Source organism: Oppia nitens, unplaced genomic scaffold (assembly GCF_028296485.1).
Source record: "Oppia nitens isolate AA-2021 unplaced genomic scaffold, nextdenovo-longstitch-racon4-pilon3 scaffold29_pilon_pilon_pilon, whole genome shotgun sequence".
Lineage (NCBI taxonomy): Eukaryota > Metazoa > Arthropoda > Arachnida > Sarcoptiformes > Oppiidae > Oppia > Oppia nitens.
Window position 1 is genome coordinate 1033506 of NW_026533209.1, and position 18995 is coordinate 1052500.

The window sequence follows — 18995 nt, forward strand, 5'->3', positions numbered from 1 at the left end:
TAATAATAATAATATTTTTCAATACAAAATATAAGAAATAACACATCAATTTTATTTATTTTTATTTAATTCAATTAATAATAATAATAATCAAATGAGAATTCAACGTATATTTAAATATAAATATATGCGTATTATATATAATATGTAAAATATTAATAATAATTATATATATATATATATTTATTAATTACACAATTAAAATATTATAACTAAAATAAACCAATAATATATATTTATATATATATGTTTGTTTTAAATAAATATATAATGCAATAAAAACATTTAATAAAATGTCTATGTTAACATTATCAAAGTGAACAGGGAATTTTTTTAAATGAGAAAAATTATCAGAATGTTTTTTATAAAAAAAAATTAATATAATTGGAAATTTTAAAGTTAAATACTAATAATAACAATTTATATGTATAATAAATTTTTATATATAATTATATTTATATGAAATATATATATGAATATTAATTTTAATATGTTTCTTAAATATCTTTTATATAATAAAATTATATAATATAACTTTATTTCAGTTTGTTTATTATATAACAAAACTAAAATATATATAATATATGCATTTAATTAATTATATAATAATAATAATAATATATAATTCAAATTTTTAATAACAATTCCTAATTTAAATTCAATTTTATTTGCAAAAAATAAGTCCTATTTATGAGGTATTTGTTGATAACAATTATTAATATTATTTAAACTAACATCTCTAGCATTGAACTTAATGCTAGTATTATGATTGCTATTCATAATTGTATTATTATTATTATTACTGTTACTACTATTGAGAACACCGTTGGCCACAATAGGCTGAGTTTTGGCCATCGGTTGTGTAGTAAGAGTAGAAGTACTGTCGTTGTTGTTAGACTTGACTACCGGTGCCGTCGCCGCCGTAGTGTTTGTCTTATTTCTATGATTGTTGCTATTGTGCTGATTCTTGCGCGTAAATGTTAGTGACTCGGGCCGAAACTCCGGGTGCCGTTTGGCGTGTTTGGTCAGATGGTCGGACCGCATAAATCGTTTGTCGCAAAACGGACAGACAAAGTTTTTCTCGCCCGTATGGGTCCGATAGTGTCGGGCTAGTTCATCGCTGCGGGCGAACCGTTTGGCACACGAATGCCAGGTGCATGCAAATGGTCGTTCACCTAATAATAAATAATAAGTGGGAGACAAACCATTAGAAATAAAATAATAATTATTATTTATTTATTAATGATATGTATATCTATTGTGATTAATTAGTAATAATTTTCATAATAATAATAGCATTAATAATACTATAATAACAATAATGATAGTGTGTTTCGCTATACGGTTCATAGCATCTCAATAGTAACTCCTAACTTTCCCTTAAAAAACATACACCACACCCCACCCCCGCATAACTAAAAAAACACAGTCAAAAAACCAGCACTACTACTACTACTACTCTTCCTTATTTGAAATGCCATATATTATAATATTTATGGGGTTATACTATTCAATACATTTATAATACAATATAGACAGTGTGTACACAATATATGATGACTGTTTTGATCAGTACATATGCCATACCCTCTCCACAAATGTATTTTTAGCCCAAAAACACTGTCTCTCTCTCTCTCTCTCTCTCTCTCTCTTCTCTACAGTATATATATTGTTTGGTTTTCATATTACACTGGATGTCGACGACAACAACAAAAATAGTATTATTTTCTAAATTCTGTGAACATATTACTGATCTACAGATTAGATCGGATAATATATCGTGTATTTTGTATTAATATGTTTTGATTTTGTTGTTGTTTTAAATAAAATAACACAAATGTATTGCATATGTCGTGAGCAGACATATAAAACAAATTTTGTTTTTATCTCTCAGTTTTATATATTATTATTAAACAACAACTTATATAATACCGTATTATAACAAAATTATATATAAAATAAAAATATTTTAATTACTTTTGCTTTCTTTTTATTGTAATTTATTTTTAAATTTCGGGTTTCATTTTCATTTTTATTGTTTAATTAGTTTTTTTTTATAAATTTTCAGACGTAAGGATATACATGTATTATATAAGTATAATGGCATAGTCTATGCAACAATAAATATATATGTGATATCAGATTTTGCATACAGTTTATAAAGTATTAGCATTTAGTTTGTATAAACATTACATTTTCCACCAAAAAAAAGTTTATCGGAATATTCCTTCAAAACAGTTATACAGTATGTATGTGTTGGGAGTGTTTACAACATTTAAATTCAATATCAATTAAAATTTGTCATTAAATACATTAGTGTCGCTATTTTGATAAGCATAGGAGAAAAAATGCATACAGACAACCCAAAAAAATACTAAAAAATTGTATGATTTTATCAACTTTAAATGAATATACGTACATAATAGTCCATTAGTTTAGTTTAGTGAAACTATACAGTAATACAACACAAATATATATATACAATATATTCATAACAACAAACAACTACTAAAAATAAGTGTCTTTGACATTATCAGTGAATTTTTCAAAGAATTTCATGAATATAATACATATACTGTATATTATTATACAGTATAATAAAGTTTGTCATTGAGTTTTGAATCTAATAKTCAAACAGCAAATTCTCCGACTATTATTAGACCAACCTTACATTGACACACACATAGACATACACACACACACACACACACACACACACACCCCAACCCAAAAAAAACCCTATACTAATACTGTACTGTATAATAATATTTTAAAAACAACACACAAAGTTGACAAAACATTTTGATAAATTTTTAAAATCATCATCTCATAGCTAAATGCCTATTATTAATAGTGAGAGAGTAGTATTTAAAACAGACACATAAACATAATGAAAGACACACTGGGAATGAGTGCCAAAAAAATAATATATTAAAAAAATTATTTTGTTTAATTATATTGCACTCTATATCAATGATAAGTTATTTTCTTATATGTCTCCAAACAGTAAACGGCAATGTATTTATTATTATTATTWTTTTTAATAAACTGTATGTGAATTTTGACAAACAAATTGCTGGAAAAAATTGTCTAATTTTATTATTTATTATATCATAAATTTTGTTTTCATGCATTGCAAGTYGCATAATATATATACATGCATATTATTACACTGTTAAATRACTTATTATACATATACAATATATACAGTATATTTATTATATTTATATTTTTCCAAATAAAAAATAYKTTTTTTTTGATTGATGATATAAACAGTTTAATTTAGTAAATATAATATAAATGCTGGAAATACTTGTGGAGTTTATTTATACAAATATATCGTATAAATATATATATATATAAAGATTATATAAATATATCATATTATTTATCTGTATTATTATTATTATTATATAAGGTGGCAAAGTGATTGCCCTTATAAAATAGGGGACTTTATATGRACCACACCCCCTACCCATTAACACCCTTACTTTATTATATTAATTAATAAACTATATATTTATGTGTAATTTCAATTTATGTAATTTATTATATGTATAATATATAATATAAAAAAAGTTAAATATCTAAAAATAAATAATTATAATAATAATTATAATTAATTGTCTCGAAAATATACTGTACTTAATACTGTATTATTAATAACAAATAATTTTAAGTTTATATTTAACTAATGATAATATACTATACAAATATCAATAATATTTAATGATTTCCGATAACTCGAGAGATAGTACAATAAAATTATATATTATATACGACAATATAAATTTATAAATATATATTAAATGAACTAAATTAATGTTTTTTAATATTATAATAACATCTACTGTAAAGTAAACCAATTTTTCCTATTTTCTTAATAATAATAATATCATTATTATCATTATTGTTGATATTAATTAGCATTTAAATCGCTTTCGGGGTTAAAATCTATAGATAAGTGTGTGTTTGTGCGGCAAAACTGCATATATAAACACACAAAAAAACAAAACTTAAATAAATTTTCTTTGCTATTAATTTTGTTGAGCGATATATTTCGTTATCATTTAGTATAACTGATAGCTATTTGCAAATAATAAAAAAACTAAAAAATAAAATTGAAACCAAATAAAAATATATCTTAAATATAAATTCACTTTTTTWAAAAAATAAAAATAATTATCGATAGGAAGTGTGTTTTTAATAGTATATATTATACTTTTAAAAAATAAAAAATAGTATATAATTTTCAATGCTCTAAGCGATTGATTGATTTTGTTGTTGAGCTGTTTATTTGTTTGTTATTTTATTTATAACTCAAAATGTTATTATTATTATTATTTATTTATTTATAAATAATTTCATTTATTTTCGTATATATATATATATATATATAAAATTACAAAACAAAAAAGAAAACATTTTAATAATTGGCTAATAATTTGAGCACTAGTTTTAGCATTTAATTGACTTGTAGTGGTATATAAAAAACCCATTAAAAAAATTATTATAAAATAGGATTATTTTATTTTATTTTTATTTTATATAATAATAATAATAATAAATACTAAAAATATTATTAAATTGCTTATAAACTTATTAATAATAAATTTCCTAAAAGTTATTGCTTGTTATTCACAAAAAAAAACATAAATAAAAATTAAATAGATTGTTGTTAAATAAATTTGTTTAAATAATTATAAAACTAATGATTTTATAAAAAAACAAAACAAAATCATATTATCCGCAAACTTAATTCACGTTTGCATAATTAGTTATGTAAAAAAAATTATAAATAAAATATAAAAATTTAATAAATAATAAAATGCCAATAATATTAATAATATTAAAATACCAGTTATTTTGGTAACTAATAATCAATAGTAGAAAAAAATTAATAACAAATCACGAAATTTAATTTACTCAACAAATTATTTTATTAGAAATAATTGAATTTTTTTTCGCCAAACATTAATTAAATCGCATTATAAATTTTATTTACCATTTTTTTCTTTGAGAGAGAGAGATAAGAAAAAATCATTCAAAAAATATATTACTTGACATAATTAACTATTACTTGAAATATACCCCAAAAAAATTATATTTGGCAAATAAAATACTGTGTCTAATTAACTGGAAAATATTTCTATAAAAATTTCATATAAAATTTTATTTTTAATTAGTAGTAAATATTTTAGCAAAAAACCACTAATCTTTTTTTTATTATACTGGTATTTATAAAAAAAATCTATTTAAATTACAAATAAATGTATAAATTTTAAATATTTAATGTACATCAGTAAAGCTATATTTATTATTAATAATAATAAAATAAAATTATTTAACCAATAAAATTAATTAAATAATTACGTAAACATACTGACACACACTCACACACGCCACTAGTAATTAAAATTAAATAACAAAAATCTATATATTAAATACAGATAAATATATTTATTAAATTTCAATATAACAGTTCAAATTGATACTAAAGGCTATTATTTGCATAATAAGCATACATTAGCAGAAATTAAATCTAATATAATATTTTTTTTAAAATTATTTCAATATATTTAAGATAGCTATTAAGCTAAATATTTATAGCTGATGTATGTTAATTTTAAATATTAAAAAATACTGTATATATATATAAAAAACAGTTATAAATATTGTCAATATTATAAATACAGTATTATATTGGACTCAACAACAAAAAATTGTTGCTAACCTTATACTTTAAAAAATACAATTTATGTATTTAAGTAAAAAAATTGCTGTTTATGTATACAACTTACATATATACTGTATATATGTGTATATAAATTAAAGTTAAGTAAAAGAGTGGAGGTTATAGTATGTATAACTAGTTTAACTGTCAAAAATACAAATACCCATTTTTTATATTTATTTATTATTGAACAAAAAAATAATAATACAGTAAATTATCATTGATCTATCAAAAAAAAAAAAAAAATAACAGTATTAATAATTACTGTTATTGTTGCAATAATTGCTATTATAATAACCCTTTGAGGCAATCAAATACATAATTAATTGATTTTTTTTTGTCTCTGTATGTGTATTTGTTGTGTTGTACTCACCAAAAAAATAATAAAATTATTTTTAATTAACAAATTTAAAATGTCACTCCCCTTTTCCCCTCATATTCAATATACAAAAATGTTAACCCATAACATGCATTATATTATAACATAATAATAATAATAATATTTAAGATATGTTTTTTTAAATTTTAAAATTAATAAATTAAACGAAACTTTTTCTTTCTTTTTTATTACTGTATTATTATATAGTGTCATATAATTATTGCTACTAATAATTTATTTTCAATTAAATGTAATAATATTATATTATATTAATAATATATATATCTTTATAGCAATTATTAGTGACAATAGTCACACCATAAAATATGTTAATTAAATTTAATTATTTAATGTAATAAAAAAACATTAAGTATATTACTTGTATACAGTAAATACGGTACACTATATTTATGATACATTAAATTTATTATTATTATTATTTTGTATATTGTTTATAATTCAATTTACAGATCAATATTAATTTATTTTTATTTTTTAAGTATAATTATTTAGTCTTTATTATACAGACTGTATATAATTACAAATAACATAAATAATTAGTTTTTGTTATCTGAAAATATTTAATAAATTATTGTATTTCATATATTAGTTTCATTTAGTGTAAACATAATATAGTATTTTTATTTTTCTATATATACTGTATTATATACTGTATTTATTTTCTTACATTAATATAAATCTAGTAATAAATGAGCCGTTTTGTGTAAATTTAATTATTAATTACTACAATAAACTGTATTTATTTTTATATATCATGTTTCACTAAATATTTTAATTGCCTATTAAAACAATCTAACAACAACAAAAATAAAAACAAAATTATAATAAAAATAAAATATTAAATAAAGTAATTTTATTAACAATATATAATAATATAATAAATGAGCTAACATTAGACTACTTAAATGATTTATTTACTATAATAAAAACTTATATTTTTTGTTTGTCTCTCTTAATTATTATTCAACAGTTAGATTAAGTCCAATCGATATTTTATTAATCATTAAACATTTAAATTTTGATGTTTATCTAAAATTAATAATTTATTTTCCTTATTATATTGTATAATAATATAATAAATGAAAGATACAAAACAAAATTAATTATTAACAAAAAAAATAACTAAATATATTTATAATATTAAACTAATTTTTTCTAACTGTGTGTTTATTTTGTTAATCGTATCGAAAGTACAGTATATAATATACAGTATATTATAATAGCATTCAAATTGCATAACAAATGTATAATAACTATAACTCTATTGAGACCTTTAGGGCAATTGTCTCCACCCATACGTTTCAGAAGCTGGTGTGAAGTGGTGTCTCTCGTTATCTCCCGTTCCCTTTCCCCCTATCATACCATCCCCTCACTAAATTCACCCTTTCCTTATAATAAGCAAATAACAATATACAAATATAATAAATAATTGTATTTATTTTTTTTACTTAAGTGTCCGGCCCTGTCATTACAAGGTCTAAGGTATATATGTTTAGCTAAATGTTATTTTATTTTCTCGCAAAAAATTAAATATATAATTATATACACTATCTCATTGTTGTTGATACTGTCTAATATATACAATAGCACAATAGCTTAACAACAACAACAACAACAATAATAATAACAACAACAACAAATACACACAAATTTTGTAATTTAAGTTTTATAACAATAATAATATATATAAAATACACAATAATAAGGAAACATGAAAAAAATGTAATATTTAAAGATAAATCATAAATAAACACAAAAAAATGTACTTTATTTATACTATAAGTAAAATACCCAGTGAGAGGAGCTACCTGTTGTGAGTGTAGTCTCCCTTTTTTTAAAAAAAAAACAGTTATTTATATGACCGACACTGGGTATCGGTGCAAATAAATGGCAAAATTACCCCCAATTTTATATAATAAAAAATATAATATATAAATTATATAAATAAATTATAATAACTTTTATAACTTTTGTCCACACTTTTTATTGAATAACTTTTTTGTTTGTTTGTTTAAATAAAACATTTTTTTACTGCTGATGGGTTTTATAGTATATTTTTCAACTAAAACATTTTGTATACAATACCGGGATTTTCATGAGTTTTTTTATTTATAAAAAAATAATAATAAAACAAATAAACTATTTGAGAGAGAAAGCTATTAAAAGATATAAATATAATAATAATAAAAAACACTGTAATTTACAGTTGAAATAGTAAAAATAAATAAATAAAAATGTGTGTAAAAAAATACTTATTTATTTTTTTGTGTAGATATTTAGCAAAATTAATGAGTTTTTAAAGTCGTATAAACAGTAAGTAAGCAAACGGTTCACCAGTTAGTTGTGTTTTGATTGTATACAATAAATAACTGCTTTAATAATAGTGTAATAATAGTACTAATAATGCATTATTTTGGTATTCAATAGGTAATAATCACAAAATAATCTCTCAGATAAAAAAAATCTAAACTATTTATATATATATAATTTGAATAACTATTATATATATTTAACTCAACAATAAAACTTCTCAAAAAAAATTAACGTAAGTTTAATGACAAATGACAGGTAACTATTTTTTTGGTAAAAAATAATATTTTTATTAAATTATAGTAAAATTATACTCAAAAAAAATAATGGAAATGTTGTCAGAGATGATGGTTGTGCTCTATCTTTTAAAATTAAGAGGTGATCCATAGGTATATGCTATGTATGTACAGTATGTATGGATAGTAACCAACAAATACTGGTACTCTTCCTTCTCAATACAAATCAATGGCTAAGTAGGTCAAGCATAGCCCTGGAAAAAACGGTACCACAAGAGAGAGAGAGAGAGAGAGAGAGAGAGAGAGAGAGAGAGAGAGAGAGAGAGAGAGAGAGAGAGAGAGAGAGAGAGAAACGGTAGTTTCAGCATCACTTCAACTGAAACTATTGTAATACCATTAATACTACAATAACAACAACAACCAAAAATTTTTTTTGTGATTTGTCTTATAATAAACAACTTCATCAACAAATTCATACATACATACTGTACATAGAAAAATACATTACATATCTAGGGTACGCCCCCTTTTAAAAAATAACAAAAAATACATTTAATAGTAGTGTTAGATGTGCCAACTCATTACATTGTTAACATTTTAATTCAATGGAGGGGTAGCATACATGTATGTATGTATGTATGTATGTATGTATGTATGTATGTATGTATGTATGTATGTATGTATGTATGTGTGTTGACAATCAACAAACACATATTACAGAATAATACAGTATTATAATTATTATAATAATAATAATAATAAAGAGTTTAAAAAGTAATTTACAAAATAAAATTTTAGTTAAAAACACATTTTTCCTTTTAAATCACATGCATTATAGTGTTTAACAAAAAAAATCTCTAAATTACAAGTACTTATACTGTATGTATACTTAGAGAGAGAGAGAGAGAGAGAGAGAGAGAGAGAGAGAGAGAGAGAGAGAGAGAGAGAGAGAGAGAGAGAGAGAGAGAGAGAGATTGTGTTAAATACAGTATTAATACATTTGATTTATTAATATCATGTTTTTGATATATATTATTTAAATACATTATATTTTTCCAAAAAATTGACGGCTCATTGTTTTTCGCATTAATAGATAAATTTATAAATATATATATACACAGTATATACACTGTATTTAAGTTTTATATATTAATATATTCAGATGATATGGTCATATAATGAAAGCAACAATTGTCTTATTATTATGGAATTACTTAACGAAACCATTGGGTTCATTGTACACAATATATATATATCTGTATATATATGTGAGTATATATTTAGCTTAATATTATTTAGATATTACCACCAAAAAAAAAATATATATATATATATATAAATTATTATTAATATAAAGATATTATAAAAGCAATACGTGAGTCCATCATTGATAAAACCAGGAATTGCGTGCATAAAGTATTTAAAACATTATTTAATCTATAATTTTTTCTCTCTCTCTCCATAATAGCTTATTATAAAAACATAAATATACATAAGTATGCACTCAAAAAAAATTATTGTATAATACTAAAAATAATAAAAACTTATGCATAAGACAAGTGCTATATATAAACTTTTAATCCATTGGTTTTATAACCAACCTATTTATTCATCTAACTTTTTAAAATATAATATATATATAACACAAAAAATATATTTGAATATAAATTATATATCTGTAAAATTAATATACTGTACTATAATATCTCTATTATACACTTTAGGTTAAATGAAACGGTAGATCTGAAAAAATTACAATTTCATGCATTACACATTAACAGAGATTATTATTATTAGTAGTATTAGTATTGTTATTTTATATATATATGTAATACTATAACAATTACTCTACAATAATTAAGTTAACTATTACAAAATACAATATTTTGGATAGTAATAATAATAATAATAATAATAATAATAATAATAATAATAATAATAATAATAATAATAATAATAATATATTAAATAATAACAATAATATTTTACACTTAAAATACAGTTCCCCAATTAGGATAGGTTTTTAGATATACTAAATATATATAAAATTTTACACCTATTATATGATCATTTGTTATTATGAATAATAAAGTATGTATTTTTTACTTTAATTATTTGATGCATTTATAATTTATATTTTTTTACATTAATAACTAACTAAAAAAAATTAACTAACAATATATTAGATATTAATGTTAGTCTAAAAATAAATTATTAATAATAATATTGCTGTTTGTGTGTGTGTGTRTGTGTGTGTGTGTGTGTGTGTGTGTGTGTGTGTGTGTGTGTGTGTGTGTGTATGTATGTAATTGTGTACATCTAAAAAATAAAGTTTAAATGACAAAACCAATGATTATAACGTATAGTTTAAACCAATCTCTTATTTTACAAAAAAATATATGATATTATTATACGGTATTCACAAACCATATAATTATAAATTCACATCAAGTATTCAAAAGAAATACATAATATAATAATAATAATAATAATAAATAATTTTTTCTCTAACTATTTTGCCTCAAAACTATTGCTGGCAAATAAAAAAAATCACGATATGGTATAAACAATTTTTTTTCTCTAACAAAAGTTATTTAAAAAAATTACTTTTAAGTCATAATAATTTAGCAATAATAGAGAGAAAGAGAGAGAGAGAGAGAGAGAGAGAGAGAGAGAGAGAGAGATTTCACAATAAAATATATACTACTCCTTCCCTAAACATCCTTGAAAAACACAGTTTTTGAAAATAAAAACACATCAGATATAAGTATAATGTAATATAAGCTGAAATATTCAACATTTTTAAGAGGGAGAGGGTATATATATATATATATATATATATATATATACAATAATATATATAAATATATTTTTTTATCCAAATTATCTCTCAATATATATGCATTTTTTCTAAAATCTATGCCAAGTTGTATGTATGTGTGTGTGTGTGTGTGTGTGTGTGTGTGTGTGTGTGTGTGTGTGTGTGTGTATTAAATCCAGTTAAAAATGACCCTGAAGTTTATTTTATATATCTCTATTTAGTATTTAATTAATTTTTTTTCTAACTGTTAAATGGTCTGCTAATTTTTTACAGCAAATAATATTATTGAATAGAATTTTTTTATATAGATAAAAATATGTTGAATATATTAAATTTCATAAAAAATAACAAAAAAAAAAATAAATCAAAATGTTTTTTTTAACAAAAATGCTGTTAATTTTATTACATTATTATTAATAATATTACCCTCAAAAAAAACTAAACTAAATTTATTGCACTTACGAAACAAAACAAAAAAAACTTTTGTTTTGAAACACTCATAAAATTTAATTTAATTCACACACAAAAAAATAAAACAAAACATTCAATGCATTCATTCAATTATGCATTTATTATTATTTTTGTTTGTTTGTTAGAAAAAACATTTTTTCAATTTTATGTAAATATACCAACAATTCATAATAACATTTTATTGCCTTATAATAGCCAATATATCATGTTTTGCATAATAAATATCCATATGTTTGTCGTCACATAGCATTATTATATAATGAATATTTATTTTATTTTTTTTGTTTAGACCAATTGTTAGCGTTATTAATAATAATAAAAATAATATTAAAAAAACAATATTTATATTTAAATATATATGCACTTGAAATGAGATTTTTTTTTGGTTAAAATAATACATAATACTGTATATTTGACATTAATATTCATAACAATAATACAATATCCCCACATACATAATAATAATAAAAAAATGTTCAAACAATCAAACAATTAATATATTTATATATATATGAATCATATGATATAATAGTATATAAAAAAAAATTTATTCAATAATACGCATACCTTATACAGTATATTATACCAAACACATATAATATACACAAATATTTAAATAGCAATTATAAATTATACGCATTTTTATTGCAATATCAATAATAATAATAATAATGGAAAAAAATCTAATGTCTAGATATAYAGTATTTTTTCAATTCATTTTGATTGATCACATCATTGGGCTCTTTAATAGTCCTATTCATTAGTCCTCTACAATCTCATCAAACATGTGTGTACTATCATATCTATCTGTTTGTTTTGCTATGCGAGTCCTACATTACACGTGAGGTCCTGTTTTTAATGATTGTTGATATAGTAGTGTATGGTATGGTAGGTCTTCCTGGAGGCCATACCTATGTTTAAAGATCTCTATGATGTCCTTACGAGTAGGGGTTAGGAGGTTGGTTGATAATGGTAGTGTATGTGTGTGTGTATCGACCAGCATCAATGTTGATAAGTTACTACTAGTCTAATGAAAAACTAACCTAAATTTTTAGGGGTAATCTGCTTTATGGTCTACCCTTAAGGGACACTTAAATACATGTATAATAAATACTGTACATATACTGTAGTAAAGTGTACATTATATACAAACATTGATTCAATTTAAAAATAATAACATATATATATGTAGTTTAGTTTTAAACAATAATGAATTAAATGAGAAAATTGTTATAAAAGAAAGAGAGAGATAACTAAATGGCTTTATATTATATTATATACACATTAAATAAGTTATAGGTATCCCTCACCCACATAGCAAACATTAAAAAAATAACACACAAATACATAGTCATAATCATTGAATTGAATGTATGTTTTTAGTGAATTGCTTTATTACTTTTTTCAACATTTTGTTGACATATAATAAATGTATTAAATATTTAATTCAAATGATATATGTAGAAAAAAATAATGTTGTAATCATAATCATATAAAAAAAATTATGATAAAGATAACATGATTTTTTATTTTTTTAAAAAGCTAACTATTCTCCCTTATTTTACTACATAATAATAATACTTATGTCTAAATAATTTATAGCCATAAACAACAAATGGTTTTTATAAATTTATAATAATAATGACAAATATTTTAACCACATATTACATAAATACAATAATATATTACTTTATACTAATAGAAATACAGGCTAACAAAAAAAATWATTATTATTATTATACATTTATAATGATTACACACAAACATAATTTTCAATCACAACATTAACAAACAAATAATAGTCATAAATATACAGTACATACTTTATATATTTATAATATACATACAACTATAAGTAATGATATGACAATATATATTATATATATATATTTGTAATGATTTTTTTCTATTAATCATTTGTTAAACAACACAACATAGAGTTAAGTAATACAATACAATATACTATAATAACAAGCCATACACAAAACTATTATCAAACTAATTGAGCTGACAGTAAGTTGTATTATATTGTATATACAGCACAGTTATGTTGTTTATAAATGTAATGTATAAATACTAAGTAATAGTAAATGCGATACCAGTCTGTTGTATCAAAGCATATCATATCATTTACTATAAAATAATAATAATAATAATAAACGTGTGGACCACCAGAAAAATACTATTATCATATCAGTGGTAATCTTATAAATTATTAATTACTTTTTGTTGTTGAAAAAAAGGACTTCCCATAAAGTGGTTGTCTGTGTGTATGTCTGATATGATAAAGAGAGCGCTATCCTAAAGTACAATAGTATTTTGAACACTTGAGAACTGATGCAAGCAAATAGGGTGGTGCTGGTGGTAATGATGATTATGGTAAGGTAGGGTATGGTATGGTATGGGGTTTGGTATTTTTAAAAAAAGTCTATATATATACAACTAATTCTCATAATCCATACAAATATGTAACCATACAAATAGAAAGAAAGAAAGAGAGAAAAGAGAGAGTGAGTGAGTGAGTGAGTGTGAGTGAGTGAGTGAGTGAGAGAGAGAGAGACCCCTTTCATGCACATAGAGACTGGTCATATAAATTTAAATTTGTCTCAAAAAAAATAAGAGAAAACTTTTCTTCATTTAAAAGCCATTTTTCTGGTCGTGAATATTATGTGAAGCGTTATATGCAAAACAAAGTGATAAAAGGAGGTTCTCATTCATGCACAGGTAGATTATACTATACACACACACACACACACACACACCAACATTACTAGACATACTGATGAGTTTGTGTGCTTAAATGCCATGAATAATAGGGGAACATTTGGTTGGCCGGATATGAGAATGCAGCTGCCAGTGCCAGTGCACCGACACTTAGATGTCAGGGAGAGAAATGAAATAAAAGGTTTGCATATTAAGCTCATGTATGGGCACCAAACAAGTCGTTGTTGCATATGTGTCGGCACCGGGCCTTCAGAAAAAAATAATGCCTTCACACTAACTCATCCAAACATATATAATATATATATATATACCACTACTTCATAAATAGTCTGCTCACTGGTGGGGGTATAAACTAGGAGGCAATCATGATATATACCCCTAAGAGCACCTAACAGAACATACAGTTTGCTGTATATTATGAATATATATTTTTTAGTTTTTAAACTTAAGTAAACCTTATGTCCTAACATTTAACACACACACACACCGAGAATTTGAAGTTCAGACCTCAAAAACAGCTGTTTATCAATGAATACAATCAACAGTTCACTGGAGAAAGCTATTGAAGTGAGAGAGAGAGAGAGAGAGAGCCACCCCTCCCACCAAAAAACCTCCAGTGCCAGTGGGGAAATGGGTAGTAGTGGTATTCATTCATAAAAATTTATATATATATATATATATTATTTAAAGGGAACACTAGTCGTCAATAAATCCAATATGGGTTTCATTTTTTTCAWTCATTGACATCTATTTCATAAAAAGAGACTAACAGTGAATTCCCAACATTTATAACACATATGACACACCCTTTTCATACCCATATAAGTTGTCAACATTTTTTGTGTGTTTGTAATACCCATAATGTTAAACAATGTAATGTATGTTACTTTTTTGTTGTTGCTTATGAATACACTGTATATAACTATATGATTTTCAGAGCTATCAGTGCTGTCCTTTTTTTTCTTAACTCAGTCGAGTGTATTGAGATACTGTAGTTTTTAATAAAAAAAAAGGATAGGATAGGCATTGGCAGTCATTCAAGCCTATGAATGTGATTCAACACACATAGATAGATAGGCTAAGCCAAGAAAATTATATATATTGTATATATTTATTTTTAAAAAATCAATCACATGTTTTTCAGCCCCTGTCTTAATAAATATTTTAAAAAATGCAAGTGTCATATATATATATATATATATATATATATATATATATATATATATACAGTATATAAAATACAGTATAATTCAAGGATACATTGTGTCTGCAAAGCACTGGTAGGATATATAGATAGATAGTTGGTTGGTTTGGTTGATTGTTGTGTATGGAAGTGTGACTAACAAACTAACTAATCATTAATAATAACCAGCACATGATCTCTCTCTCTCTCTCTCTCTCTCTCTCTCTCTCTCTCTCTCTCTCTCTACTTATAGTATGTATTATTTCTATTAAAAAGCATTACTTTATTATATTTATTATTATTTTTTTTAATTTCTATAAATTAATGTCTATGAAAAAAACTAATATAGTGTTGGAAAAAACTATACTGAGTGTGAAAATTGCTATTAAATATTTTTTTTGATAGACAAACACCAACTTGCATGTGTAATATATTTTCAAGTATATACTGTATATAAAGTATATGTTTTTTTAAAAATACATTTAATTTTTCATAACACCCTATCACCCATCAGACACATTAATAGTAGTTTAAGAGACAAACAAACTAAAAACACATATGTTTGTGTGTATGTGTTTAACACAGCTAAAAATGTGTACAAATTTTTCCAAATAGAAACAATAATAATAACATTATTATAAAAATAATTAACACAAAAAAYATAATAATAATAACTGTTTGATTCCGTGTGTAAATCATTATTAAGTTTGTTTTTTAAAGTTAATACATTATAACTAAAGCTATTGGTGTGAAAATCAATCGACTGTACAGTAGTAGTAGTAGTAGTAGTAGTAGTAGTAGTATAGTTAGTATACTGATAATTGTTATTTGCAAACAATAACAAAATATTGATCACAATTAATATACAGTATATAATCTGTCAAAACTACATTTCATAACTAATACATAAGTATTTTTTAAATTATAAAAATATATAAATATAGTTTCAAGTATGACATTCACGTGATTTTACAGTACATTTAACTGATTATAGCAAAGAGTGGGCAGAGACCTGAGCTATCATACATGTATTAACACTTTATATATTGTATATAATAGATGAAAGTTATATCAAAATGAGATATCATTTTATATGCGGTTTAGTTCAAAGTGTGTATCTATTTATTTATTAATACATTAATTAAAAAAAACAATTATTAATAATATAACTACTATATGTATATATAATAAATTATATATCAATTACTTTTCTATTCAAAAAAAAATTTGCATAATATTTATATACTTAGTATATAATACAGTATTAATAATTGCTTCAATCAAATATTTCCTTATATAAGAAAAAATATGTTTTTATTTCTCTCAATACAATGCAGAAAAAACTGGTAGTCACAGCATATGATCAGTTAAATTGATTGAACAACACCACCATTACTACCTGTCGTCTATCAATTGGTTTTTCATTAACATGTGTGTGTGTGTGTGTGTGTGTGTGTGTGTGTGTGTGTGTGTGTGTGAGAGAGAGAGAGAGAGAGAGAGAGAGAGAGAGAGAGAGTTTACTTTTCCTGTTTTATATATCTCTCTCTCAACAAAAATATCAAAAATCATAATTAATGTCTAACTTTACACACACTTGCTGTCTATTTTTTTCTYTCTCTCTCTCTCTCTTAATATTTTTGTTGTTGATAACTATGATTTATGAAATTAAAATATTTTCATATCATGAGATATGCTGTATAGTACTGTATATAATGTGTATATAATTATTATATAAATTATATATCTCTTTAATTTTGTCACTCATGCAATTGCCGATATCACAGAGACCCAACATATATATATATATTTATATACAGTACATATATATATAAAATACAGTATTTTTTTGTTAATCACTAGTTTTTTAAACAAAAAAWATATATATACATCAAAAATATATATATATATATATATATCGTTTGCATTTTGTGAGCTCCGGTTACGCCTACTTTAACACACAAAAATACAGGAAATGAGAGCACACAAGTAGTTTATTTTTTTCTCTAACCTAACCACCACACACACCACCATTGATTGTACTGTACATATCTTATTAAAAAAATACATGATTTTTGCACTATTTTATTAACTCGAGCGCTTAGATTACAGCTACTATTTGTGAGGAAATATACCGTACCGTCAAAGAGAGAGAGAGAGAGAGAGAGAGAGAGAGAGAGAGAGAGAGAGAGAGAGAGAGATACGATATCTCAAATAACTAATGTATTTACTTTAAAAACTTTTTTCTAGATGTATAAGAAAACAATCTCCTCATATACAGTATATATATATATATATATATATAAACAACTGTCCATCAAATGTATGTATATTAATATCAGGCCTTAAGAGAGTAAGACAACTCCTATTTCCTTACAAATAAAACATTTAAAAAAATTATCAAAATTGATGTCTTCCCCAAATAATTACCTAACCCAGAGCTCTCTCTCTCTCTCTCTCTCACCTACGCGCGCGCTCAGCGCTCAGGTATGTCCTGTAATTACACCCAATAAGCTCGCATTGAAATTAATTGGCGAACAACAAAAATAAAATGTTATGCAATATTGCAATATATATTTTTTATTTATCATAAGTCAGGCATACATAATATACTGTATGTCTGGAAGGAAAATTAGGCACCAATTTATACCATAAAAAATATTTTATTTTTATTTTTTCGACCGATGAGAGAGAAAACTTTTTCTCACTCGCAAACAAACAAACAAACAAAAAATATTTTATATATTTAAATATAAAAATAAAAAAATGGTTTTTAACAAAACTTGTTTTTACCCCAAATGGGTGTGAATGGGCTATAAATATATCTACATATCTCTCTATATATGTGTGTATGTTTAAATTCTGTGAGGATAGGGGGGCGGTAGAGGGTATACATACATACACACAAAGAAACACTACATAGACTAATTGTCTGATGCTCGCTCAGGTATATAGTTTTAATAATAATAATACTGTAATAACAAAAAACTATTTACTAGACTCCATGAATTGATTGAATAAGAGATGACATAACATTCACATACCTGTGTGTGTCCTGAGATGAGCCTTCAAATGTGAACTCTTGCCATAGACTTTGTCGCAGCCATTATATGAGCACC

At 23.2% G+C, this 18995-nt stretch overlaps 1 protein-coding gene across 1 annotated transcript in view; it reads right to left on the reverse strand.

Moving 5' to 3' along the window:
* Positions 1 to 684: 684 nt before the first annotated feature.
* LOC128954757 (uncharacterized) overlaps positions 685 to 18995 on the reverse strand; it is a 20935-nt gene continuing 2624 nt past the window's right edge. The window contains exons 2-3 of the mRNA XM_054300352.1: positions 18921 to 18995; positions 685 to 1175 (exon numbers count right to left, since the gene is read on the reverse strand). The exon at positions 18921 to 18995 is cut by the window's right edge and continues 894 nt beyond it. Of these exons, the coding sequence (XP_054156327.1) occupies positions 685 to 1175; positions 18921 to 18995 (566 nt within the window). The remainder of the gene's footprint in view (positions 1176 to 18920) is intronic.